This window comes from Colossoma macropomum, unplaced genomic scaffold (assembly GCF_904425465.1).
Source record: "Colossoma macropomum unplaced genomic scaffold, Colossoma_macropomum, whole genome shotgun sequence".
In the NCBI taxonomy this organism is placed as follows: Eukaryota; Metazoa; Chordata; class Actinopteri; order Characiformes; family Serrasalmidae; genus Colossoma; species Colossoma macropomum.
In genome coordinates, this window is record NW_023495280.1 from 1,001,969 (window position 1) to 1,014,995 (window position 13,027).

Here is a 13,027-nt window from a genome sequence, read left to right on the forward strand (position 1 = left end):
GTTATCACAAAAAAGGCTAAATAACACTTTCTGCTCTGGATTGCTAGCTTGCCACTCTGTGCTGCATTTATTTCTGACAATCAACAATAGCGTGCTGACTAGCAAGTCATTACTATTACATCATTATTCATTATTAAGTCATTATTATTACATTATGACACACTTAAAAATATTTTTGTTTTTAAACCATTAAACATATCATGAGATTTCCTTATTGTTATAAACTATTCATATATTCAGCATAATAATCGATAGAACACTTGAAAATGAAATGACATGTCAGATTTATCACTGTATTGTTTTAAAATCCAGTGAACACTTCACTAAAGCTCCTGCTTCGCCTGGAAAATACAAATAACATACTGAGCAGCCTGGAAAATTGCGTTAATTCCAGAACAATTTGGAGTTGTTTAATAATTACATCATATAGACTTTCAGTGACACATACCTTATCGATTTCTTTCTCCTTCTTCACCTCCCCAAAATCCAGATTAAACCTGCAACATATAATCTCACATCTAAATACTCATAGAGAGCTTAATACTCATAGCATTTGGTAACAACATGTAGTAGATAACACAGCGTTCTGATTTAACCTGATTGAACTTTAGTGTGTTTATCAAACAGAACAGCTACAGTTCTATCACCTGCCCAAAAAGTCATCTTTGTCTGTGTCCTCATCGTAAAGCTCCACTTCAAGCTCTTGCCCAGGAGCCTCATGAACCACAAACTACAATGGAAAGAAATTTTCAAAACTGTTGACACAAACAGTGACACAAACTGTTGTATACAAAATGAAATTAATTTTCCCCAAGCATGGAACCCTGAGGAACACCCAGATAATCTGTCATCTTACATACGAGCATAGTGCTTTACCACTGTTCCAAAACATTTATAATCATTCTCTGAAACATTTGCAGTATATATCCTTGCACTTTCAAAGGAAAGTTTAGTTTTTCCATTTTAAAAATTCTTAGCAAATCATCCCAATGGTCAAAATTTCAGCCACTTTGTAAATACCAGCACAATTCTTAGTCTTGCTTACAGTTATTTGCAATATAAAAGCAAGTACAATGAAACATATTTATTTTAAAATCATACCTAGACACATCTATAAAAATATAAAGGAGAATAAGAACAGATTAATTATTAATGTTAGGGCTGCCAAATAATTAAGATAAGTAATAGCATTAAACAGCAAGCATCTGCACTGTTTTGAGTAGTTAATCAGGATTTAGTGCATTTGTCTTATCTACACAAATTTGATCCTTAAGAAATTTTTCTCATGTATAAAGCAGGGCATTTTGTTATACGTGTATGAGTGGAAAAAACAGGCTTCATCAGAATATATATATGTATACATATATACAAGCCAATGACAGTACATATCATATAGATTACATATACACTCAATAAGTGTATATACTGTATATATCATATACACAGTCAATGAGTATGCTTCATGTATATCATATATATGTCATATACACAGTTAATAGTTGAACTTCTATGTGCTTGTAGCCTCTTGCTCTTGTTCATACAGCTTGCGGATTAATGTTACAATGGAGGCTCTTTTTTTTTGTATTTTTACCCAATTTTCTCCCCAATTTAGTCGTTCCAATTCCACCCGCTAGTTAGGACTCCCCCAATCACACGATATTACCAACGCTAGGAGGGTGAAGGCTAACACAGGCTTCTTCCGAGACCTGTGAAGCCATCCACCGCATCTTTTCGAACTGCAGCTCACGCAACATCATTGGACAGCTGAACGCGCTCGGAGGAAAGCGCCAACCGCCAGATCTGTTGCGTCAGCTAACAGACGCCTGCGCTAACTAGCATTGCGTTGAGTGATGGGGGGAGAAGGAGGGGCCATCCTACCCATCCAGAGAGAGCGAGGCCAATTGTGCTCTCTTGGACTCCCGGCTACCGATGGCTGTAGCATGACCAGGGACCGAACTCATGATCTCCTGATGATAGGGCCAACGCTTAGACGGTTGCACCACTCGGGAGCCCCACAATGGAGGCTCTTAAGGGGAACTGGAACTCCTGCTGCTTTTGTTAGTTTGCTGCTAGCTGATTTATGCATAGTTGTCCTCTGACCGCTGTCCAGTGTAGTCTGCTGAAGGTGCTGAAGGATTCACTTTAAAAGCCATTTAAAAGCAGTATTTGAATAAGAGGGCTACAATCATGGATTCAGCCTGCACTACTACAGATGGTTCAAAGAGCCAAACTGGGAAAATGCCCCAATGAATATATATAATATAATAAATGCACTGATTGTGTAACAGAAATGCATGAGCTATTGTGGACACTGGGGCACAATCACATTTCTTGAGCTGGAGCAGAGTATCGACCGTCATGCTCTGTTCTGGATTGGGGAACAGTATAGACTGCCGTGTATGACTTCTCATGCACCACCGAAGAACCTTGAGCACCTAAGAGTTTATATTCCCCATAGGGTGTAAGTGTCTAGGGGCCCTTGCGAGCCTTTAAACCCCCCTACAGCCCACATTGTTTGACAAGGTTTGGGTAATGCGAAACATATGTCCATACATTCTATCTATAGCCTTATAAGGTCATAAAATGCATGTCTGAGTGGTGTATGTAGATGGCATGTACGCATGTGGCCTCCAGAAAGGTCTCTGGAATTGGCTGCTTCTCTCCATACATGTCAAATTAAAAAATCATATTGACTGAACCTTCAACCTATGTCTGAGTTCGTTTTAACATTGTTACCTCATAAACTTCATTCCAGCGGGGGTTCAAGGTCTCCTTGATGGTCTTCGTTTGGAAGCGTTTGTTTCCCACCCTTAGAACCACATATGGATCAGACTTGCCCTTCACTAGACCCATCATCAATGTGTCCATAGCAACCAGATCCTGGGCCTCCACCACATGAACACGCACCACGCCCTGGGACAGTGGCCAAAAAAAGACAAATTATTTAGAACAAGAAGATTTTTGTTTGCTTTATTTGAGAATATTTAACATTTTTGATGTAATTCTTTCCATTAATGGAATGATCCCCAGTCCTATTCACAAGCAGCATGTCGCTAGTGTCAGTAGAGGACCTTGCATCTCCATTTTTCAAAAAATGACCCAAAATGACTTGGAAAAATGTCTGGTTCCATTGACTTACATTAAAGGTGAAGTAGGTTTTTTCCTTCTCCTGAAAAGTTATCCTTTTTGGAGATACAAAGTTTTGTTCCGACGACAACGATGTGTCAGTACAAGCATTTGCTTTTGTAAAAAATATTTATATCTCTGAAATGGTAATTTTACAGGAGACGGAACAAACATTTAAAACTTTAACATACGTCAGTTATAGTAATTTTGGACCATTTCTACTGGAACATTCACATAAAGTAAAGGGCAACACATCTGAGCAACACAACTGAGTGAACTAATCAAGCCACTAGGGCTGAAACAATTCTTCAACCTTATTGATAACACTGGCAATGTAAAAATCATCAACAAATATTTGTTGTTTTTCGTTTACATTTTCAAAGCGATGTTTAATCTAGAATGTGAGTTAACGGCTTAACCTGAAAAGGACAGCAATTCCCTTATAGTGTCGTATCTATGTGAACAAAAAAGACAGGCAAAGTATGGTGAGCATGTGCTGCTGAGTTGCCCTGTAAAGCCTGATATAATCATTTAAAATTCAGACTAGGACTGCCACAAAAATCCATCTGATATCTGATCGCAATTATTTAAGCTGACCACAGTTATTTTTCCACAATTATTTTACTTTTCACAATCACATGTTTACATGTTTATCCATTGGATTGAGCCCAATAAATGTAAAGCAAAAATGCATTTAAGGAGATGCGTTAAGTCTGACTGCTGCTGTAATTGTAATTTTCTGTAATTGTCATTAGCCAAAACTATGATTGTCTGGAATGAAAGATCATTCCTACACCTGTACTTTATGGATAAAAATGGGCACTGCTACGCAACAGACACAGTGAATGTACTCACTCGTGGCAGAGGAAACCTCATCTGGTCCACCTTGACTTGGTCTATCAGCGGAAAACACATGCGGTTCGGCAGGACCATCATGGATGCGATGAGTTCCAATATGGCTGTTTCTGAAAAGCCACTGTGGAAAAGATCATGGGTAAAGTGCACTGGCTGAAACATTAAAACCAGATAGTATAGCTAAAAACGATGGTGCTAAGAAAGGTGATATATAATTCATTTAAGACATAAGAGTGCATAAGTTATGTGGCACTAGCGGAAATAAAAATCTTTTTAAAAGAAACTGTGATAAATTGAGAGTTTTTATTAAACAAGCCATAAAGCCTACAATGGTAGACGGTTCATTATACAAACAAGCAGATCAAAGAAATGCATACCGCAGTGCCGGACTGTCTAGAAGATTGGTCATCCCAGTCCAATTTACACGCAGGGTCTAAAAATATTAATTTAAATGCTTAAAGGCCTGTGATGCTAAATTTGTTACATCAATAAGATAAATATAATCCAGAGAGATTTGAAATCATTTACATAAAATGAAATCGTAACTCACGGGGCGGCGAATGAAAAACATGGTGACCCCACCCACAAATGGAGACTGGGCAATCAGAGGCTCGAGAATCACACGGAGCATCCCCTGAAGCTGAGAGGAAAAAAAAAACTTATTTTAGTCGTAATTAATTCACAGTTTTAATTAGTTGACACCACAGTGAAGGTGACTGAGCTGTTTCACCACATATATGTGCAAAGCACAATCCCCCAATTGTTTAAATCCCCAATTTAATAGTCACCCATTCCACCCTGAGATTGTTGTAAGAATATTATTATTATTATTATATATAATTATTATTATATATAATCTTAGCTAAAGATTATTCAACTTATTTCTAGATTTTTATGTGTTTTCAATATTTATCTGGAGAACATATCTTATTCTTCTGACCTATAATTTAGTTTGCTTTGAGAATAATGCTTGAAACATTTATCTGCCGACAGAATAAGACATTTTCACAGGATAAAATGACTGAAGACATGTAGGCAAAGTCTACAAATAAGTTAAATAATATGACGTTCTTATAACAATCTCAAAGTGTGATCTACCGGCTAAAATTAAGATGTTTTCACTTGACAGTCTTGTACTGCCGCCATCCCAGTTTTAGTGAGTGCGTTTTGTCGTTGACACAGAACTGAAGCACAGAGTAAGCCAGCATACAAGTGCAAACATGCAGGAAACTAGGCTTCAAAGTAAACATAAATCAACAGTGCCAAAGCATGTTACACTCACAACTCTATAACTCCAGTAAATATATAAACTCAAGTAAATACAAACCGGATTCCAAAAAAGTTGGGACACTAAACAAATTGTGAATAAAAACTGAATGCAATGATGTGGAGGTGCCAACATCTAATATTTTATTCAGAATAGAACACAAATCACAGATCAAAAGTTTAAACTGAGAGAATGTATCATTTTAAGGGAAAAATATGTTGTTTCAAAATTTCATGGCGTCAACAAATCCCAAAAAAGTTGGGACAAGGCCATTTTTACCACTGTGTGGCATCCCCCCTTCTTCCTACAACACTCAACAGACGTCTGGGGACAGAGGAGACCAGTTTCTCAAGTTTAGAAATAGGAATGCTCTCCCATTCATGTCTAATACAGGCCTCTAACTGTTCAATCGTCTTGGGCCTTCTTTGTCGCACCTTCCTCTTTATGATGCGCCAAATGTTCTCTATAGGTGAAAGATCTGGACTGCAGGCTGGCCATTTCAGTACCCGGATCCTTCTCCTACGTAGCCATGATGTTGTGATTGCTGCAGAATGTGGTCTGGCATTATCTTGTTGAAAAATGCAGGGTCTTCCCTGAAAGAGATGACGTCTAGATGGGAGCATATGTTGTTCTAGAACCTGAACATAGTTCTCTGCATTAATGGTGCCTTTCCAGACATGCAAGCTGCCCATGCCACAAGCACTCATGCAACCCCATACCATCAGTGATGCAGGCTTCTGAACGGAGCGTTGATAACAACTTGGGTTATCCTTGTCCTCTCTGGTCCGGATGACATGGCGTCCCAGTGTTCCATAAAGAACTTCAAATCGTGACTCATCTGACCACAGAACAGTCTTCCATTTTGCCACACTCCATTTTAAAAGACCCCTGGCCCAGTGCAAACGTCTGAGCTTGTGGAGCTTGCTTAGAAATGGCTTCCTCTTTGCACTGTAGAGTTTCAGCTGGCAACGGCGGATGGCACGGTGGATTGTGTTCACTGACAATGCTTTCTGGAAGTATTCCTGAGCCCATTCTGTTATTTCCTTGACGGTGGCATTCCTGTTTGAGGTGCAGTGACGTTTAAGGGCCCGGAGATCACAAGCATCCAGTAGAGTTTTACGGCCTTGACCCTTACGCACAGCGATTGTTCCAGATTCTTTGAATCTTTTGATGATGTTATGCACGGTTGATGATGATAACTTAAAAGTCTTTGCTATTTTACGCTGGGTAACACCATTCTGGTATTGCTGCACTATCTTTCTGCGCAACAATGGTGGAATTGGTGATCCTCTTACCATCTTGGCTTCAGAGAGACACTGACACTCTGAGAAGCTCTTTTTATACCCAATCATGTTGTCAATTGACCTAATTAGTCTTAATTGGTCTTCCAGCTGTTCGTTATATGCTCAATTTCCTTTTTCCAGCCACTTATTGCTACTTGTCCCAACTTTTTTGGGATTTGTTGACGCCATGAAATTTTGAAACAACATATTTTTCCCTTAAAATGATACATTCTCTCAGTTTAAACTTTTGATCTGTGATTTGTGTTCTATTCTGAATAAAATATTAGATGTTGGCACCTCCACATCATTGCATTCAGTTTTTATTCACAATTTGTTTAGTGTCCCAACTTTTTTGGAATCCGGTTTGTATATCATTGTCAAAGCATGCTGGTGAAAGGCTGAAAGTCAGCTAACCTGTAGTTCCTTGACTCCTGCTGCGATGCTCTTCACGTCTGTATTGATGTTCAGATCCCCCTCATAACTGAGAAACATTCAGGCAGTATTCATGCATTACAATATACAAAAAATGTATGTATCTATAAGAGAGAGATTAGGTTTAAACGTTTATGCATCTTAGAGCATGTGTGCCAGGAAATGTACACAGCATTACGTCAATTCAGACTGATGGAGAGTGTGTTGTATATGGTTCTATATAAAGCACCTAAAAGGGTTCTTCCATTGACACAAGCTTGACATCATAACAATACCAGAACCCTTTTTGGTGCTATATAGAACCATTTTCAAAAAGGTTCTAGACAGAACCATATACATCACATTCTGAAGAACCATTTCACCATGCAAATGGTTCTATATAGAACTAACTGTTCTAAATAGAACAATTTCCTTTACTAAAGAACCCTTGAAGAACCATCTTTTTAAGAGTGTATTTCAATCAGTGTTGCTTTTCACACCACCTGCGCACCTCACACTGCACCACGCCAGTAACGTGAGCATGAAGCGCAAAAACATGCTTTGAGTCTATTTTTGGCACGTGCCGCACATGGCATGCTAGCATTTTCTAGGCAGAAACAATAAGAAAATGCAGTGTTTGTGCTTTAATACACAGTGTAGACCAGAGGTTGGCAACTCAAATGTTAACAATAGCCATTTTGTCCTTTCAACAAATATCAAACCATCTTGGGAGCCACAACACTGTATGTCCATTTTACCATCCTGGCTGTAAATATGGTTCAGCACGTGCTAATGTGCTAGTAGAGGCTAAAAATATAATATAAATAAAAACGCAGACTTTGCTCTGCTTTAAGCTTTAGCTCAGCTACAGTCGCTTTTCTCGCATCTCTGGCAGGAAACCTTTCCTCAAAATTGGAACAGTTTTGTGTAAAATGTCTCTCAACGTTCGATTTTTACAAGGCTGAAGTCAGCTTCTCATTCGGCAGCTTCTTGTTCTAATTTTCCGCTCCACCTTAAACGGTGCCTGAGGTGCTGCACCATTTAAGGTGGAATGGGAAAATTCGAACAAGTAGCTGATTTTAGCTTCGCCACTTTTAGTGTTTGACAGTTTCTCGTTGCAGATTAAACGTATCAGGAAACCAGCTGGAGTGATTATAAATACAAACAAGTCTGTTCTTTTCCAAATTATCGCTGTCTTGTCCTTTTCGTTAGCTACTAGCTAGGTGAGATTGTTGTCTTTGTTGCTATGCTGTGACCAGCAGTCTGTGTGCCAATCTTCAGGATTAAAGGTTGGTAAATTAGCAGTTATGCATTAATTCCAGCGTTTAAGACAATTTATTGCTAAAACTGTGTTAGAATGATCAGCAGAGCTTTATTTTACTGCAAAGGAGGATTATTTTATTTTTAACCTAAAAATGTAATTCTGTTGTGGAGCTGCAACAGGGCAGTAAAACAGCTGCATACGGCTCCGAAGCCCATGTTGCCGACCCCTGATCTAGTCCAATAAATAAGTAAATAACTCTTTGATTAGGTGATGGAAGTCCCTTGTATGGATTAATGTTGTGAACCCACATGCATCACCTCCTCTTCATACAGCTGCGCCTCACATGGTGAGAAAACTAGTAACATTCATGGCAGCTAGTCAGGTTTTTATGTTGAGGTTTTTATGTCATTCACACTAAACAATAAAAGACAATTCAGACGCTTGTACTATACTACAGTGGCTACAGTTTACCATGCAAGCTTGTTTTTTTTAAATGCAATTCTTCATGCATAGTTTTTCAGTAGTGATGTGGAAACAGTGTAATAGAGGGTTTGCCATTGTGCCACATATTCTGCATGTCACTACAGACAATGTCATGCATGCATTGCATTTAAAATTTTTCACTGAAGTCATTTTTAATTTGGCACCAGTTCCTCTCCACAGACTGCTGGTAACTGACTTTATGCAAAATATCTTTTAAGCATCACTGCTTATCAGTGCTCACTTCTATACCTTCGGCCTGCTTGTAACAGCAACCAGATTTCCCACTCTTGAGCTTTGACTCTATAACTTACGCAATGTTGAGGTCCAGGATGACTTCCCTCATGTCTACTTCATGTGTGTACACCCGTATTCCTGTAATTGTTGGAGCCTGAAATATGAGCAGCCAAAGATGTGTATAAGTGATGAGTAAACAACTTGTTCACACTTTTTGAACTTTTGAAGTATGTTCATGCACAGGAAGTATGTGCACAGGATCTCAAGTACTCGCTTAACCGCTCTAGGTGCCAGTATTCAAATGCAGAACTGACTGTCCAGCAGGGATGTAGGAAGTGGGGGCGCTCTGGGTGCAGCAATACTCCCCAGATTTTAGTATTGTTTAACTGTAACTGCTAAAAATTATCTATAAAAAGTCATTTTAGAGTTTGAATTTTCATGTTTCATTCATATAATATTTTAAAACGTGCAGTAGCCATGCACCGTTGAAGTTAACGCTGCATTTCCATTACAGTGAGTCAAATCGCTTCCCTCACCAACCACTGGCCACTTTGGGTGCACGTTGTTTAAACACAAGTAGGCTGAGTTGCAAAAAGTGGAATGTATGCAGAAATATTCTGAGCCCCAAAGCAGCCTAATATTGTTTATCAGACTTCAGTCTAATTTAAATCATCTAATTTAATTATGGCCTGCGATTTGAATACTTCTCTAGTGTTGGTTCTAGTGTTGGTTCTCAGTGTGGCTAGGGGCGTGACACAATCTGCATCTCACATCAACAATCTGATTTGCTGCCACTCAGCTCATTTAAATAAAATTCGTCCCAAATGAGAGAGCAGAGTGAGGTCATCTGTCTGATGCGCATCATCGGTCTGATTTGCCACTTATGCATGTATATTGTTGTCTTTTGCCACATTATAGCATATTATAACAAGTAAATAACAAGTAAATAACAAGTAAATAAATCAATCAATAAAATGAAAAAAGGCAAATCATTTTGACTGACATTACCGTCCATGTCATCACCTTCCTGCTATTCGGGTATTTATTACCGCATCATGGAAAGTCAGGAAGAAAATGCACATGTCAGCAGATCAGTGACTGCTAATATTTACTTGGGCTGTAAAGTTTTGCTCATATTTAAAGATCAATTGCACTATACGTTGCTGCAACACATAATGAGTGCTTTAGTGTGAGTGATGTGATCGAGAAAGCTAAGTTAGCACAGCTGCAACTAAGATAACTACTTTGGCTCATGTAATCTAGAACCAAAAACAATGAAAAGATACTCCACTCACATTAAAGCGCTCATTATTTGTATTTTTCTGAGGAGAAAAACATGTAGAATTTTATTTTTTATTTAACCTATTTCTGTGCATTTTTACTTGTTTAAAGTTTTATTTTATGAAAGTGTCTTATTCCATGGGCAGAGCATTTTACTTTCTTTGAGAAATAATACAGATAGTTTTGCTTATTTAAGGAATTAATTCTTAAAACAAGTGATCTGCCAACAAAAGACACTTTTGTAAGATGAAATTAAGCAAACAAGTAAAAATGTCTAGAAATAAGTTTACTAATCTTATAATATTCTTACAACAATCTCATAATGAGAGGTATTAGATATGTTTTCTAGTTATAACATGTTTTCACTTGCTATAATAATGTTTTTCCAGCACAGTGTTAACATTAGCTTATTAGTGGATACAAGGCAGCCTCTGTTACTCAAATGCATTGACCAAAAAACTTTCCTTGTCTATTTTTAAATAATATGACATGATAATACGTCATAAGACATGCTGTCATATGTACATCTCTGTGAGGTGCTAGATTTTTGTTTTTTTTATTTGCACCAGTGCACCAGTCTGTGTACTATGATATGTTAACATCATGCAAAAATATAATATTTCTCATTTTGAGATTGTTGTAGGCTTATTATAAATTCTCTTGACATTTTTTTACTTGTTTTAGATGATTTTAGTCAAATGATCTGACTGTTTTGGCAACTAAATTTGCCCGTTGTAAGAAATAAGCTTGAAACAAGCCAAAATATCTGCCAATACAGTGAGAAAATTTGACTAAAATCACCTAAACAAGTAAAAAAGTCTAGAAATAAGTTAAATAACCTTATATAACCTTAAACTGAGAAGTATTAGACATATCGACTAGATTTAAGATAATTTGACTCGACAAGGTACCATTTTTTGCAGGGCTGTATTTTTTCTTCCTCACAGAATATGTGTTAATAAACTTTTGTGGATGATCAAATACCAAAATTAGTCAGACTGCAGTACTTCTGAAAGCTTGTCATGTCTTACCCTTTGTCCGAAGTGGACCTTGGTGAACTTAAAGGTTTTAAGGTGAGGGTTGGACTGCTGGACGGACAGCTGGATGCTTTCTCTCAGGAGCTTTTCCATGTAAATGCCAAAGAATGGCCAGGCCTGGTGAAGAATCTGGAAACAACAAAGAAATACTGTAGGTGAGCACTAGAAACATGTCTTTGACAGAAGCTTCATTGAAATAGCATTTACCGCCCTCCTGATTTCTTCTATGTTTGCATATTTGTCACACTTACTTGTTTCAGATCTTCAAAACAAAATTGTATAAAACTGTATATAAAACCAAGCATATAAATAACGGGATCAGCCAAAATGTTCTTTAATTAAATAAGGACAAAACAGAGATTATTGTGTTGGGCAACAAAGATAAATTAGTATTTGTGAACATCTCGATTTGCAGTCTCTAAAACCAACGACCAAGTCCGAAATCTTGCTGCTCTAATAGACTCAGATCTCACTTTCACTAGCCATATCAAAGCAATCACCAAGGCAGCCTTCTATCATCTTAAAACTATAGCCAGATTCAAAAGGTTGGTGTCCAAGCAAGACAGCTGCAGCTCATTCAACATGCTGAGCTTTAATCAGGACTAAGAGAAGAGAGAACATTATTCCAGTTCTAACACCTTTACACTGGCTTCCAGTTAGTTTCAGAATAGATTCTAAAGCGCTGCTACTAGACTATAAATCACTGAGTGGTTTAGGTTCAGAATACATCTCTGATATGTTTAAAGAATATAAAGCGAGTAGGTCATGCGAGTTATATCCATGGAGTCAGGACAGCTAGTAGAGCCCAGAGTCCAATGGAAGCTTTTAAAGCTTTTAGCCGTTATGTTGTATGCAACTGGAACAAACTGCCAGATGTTGTTAGGTGAGCTCCAAATGTAGCAATTTTTAAAACCAGCTTAAAAATATTTCTCTTGTTGTGTGTCTATGAACTCTATAACTTGCACTCTATTCTTACTGCACTTTATCCTTAATAAGCTCATGTTAATAACACTTAAGTCCTTTCTTTTAATTCCCTTTTTTTATTCTATTTTATGTACTTCATTCTTTGTTTAATTTTTTTTAAAGATTTGTATCTTTTACTGTTTTTTACTTTTAAGCACTTTGTCTTTATTTTTCCTTTTAATGTTCCTTTTGCTTTTATTTATGTAAAGCACACTGAACTGCCTTTGTGTAACTTCCCTTGCCTTGAGTGACCTGAGTTGCCTAGTCAACCTCATTAAAGTGCTGCTGCAGGAACTCAAACGGGCACTTCATGAAGGAAGTGCCCTCCAACGTGGCTGAATTAAAGCGATTCTGCACAGAAGAGTGGGCCAGAATTCCTCCACAGTGATGTGAAAGACTAATCTCCTGTTATAGAAAGCATTTGGCTGCAACTGTTGCTGCTGGAAGTTATTAGGTTATTAAGATTAGGCAGGCAATCAATTTTTCACATGAGTGGTACAGTTTTGCCAAAATGAAATGATCATTTAAAAACTGCATTTTATGTTTCCTCGTGTTCTTTGTCTTGTATTAAAATTTGAATAAGATTTTAAAAAATAAGAGAAACCACAGCAAGACACTAGCATTCCTACAAGGTAACACAATTAAATGTTTAAACATGTTGGATGATACACTGTCCTACATTAATACACCAACTGCAGTCCAGAATCCATTCTTTCTCACGATATTGCCAAATTAATGATGGTAACATATCACTACCACAACTTTTACTGAACTGTGCTTTTATTATGAAATTCGTATTTATACATTATGTCTATGAAGTTCG

General features: G+C 37.6%; 1 protein-coding gene across 1 annotated transcript in view; it reads right to left on the bottom strand.

The window, feature by feature from the left end:
- Positions 1-13,027, bottom strand: part of esyt3 (extended synaptotagmin-like protein 3) — a 34,568-nt gene that overhangs the window by 12,847 nt on the left and 8,694 nt on the right. Inside the window, exons 3-11 of the mRNA XM_036561930.1 lie at positions 11,236-11,370; positions 9,001-9,077; positions 6,946-7,012; positions 4,532-4,621; positions 4,359-4,414; positions 3,982-4,102; positions 2,737-2,913; positions 648-730; positions 449-497 (exon numbers count right to left, since the gene is read on the bottom strand). Of these exons, the coding sequence (XP_036417823.1) occupies positions 449-497; positions 648-730; positions 2,737-2,913; positions 3,982-4,102; positions 4,359-4,414; positions 4,532-4,621; positions 6,946-7,012; positions 9,001-9,077; positions 11,236-11,370 (855 nt within the window). The remainder of the gene's footprint in view (positions 1-448; positions 498-647; positions 731-2,736; positions 2,914-3,981; positions 4,103-4,358; positions 4,415-4,531; positions 4,622-6,945; positions 7,013-9,000; positions 9,078-11,235; positions 11,371-13,027) is intronic.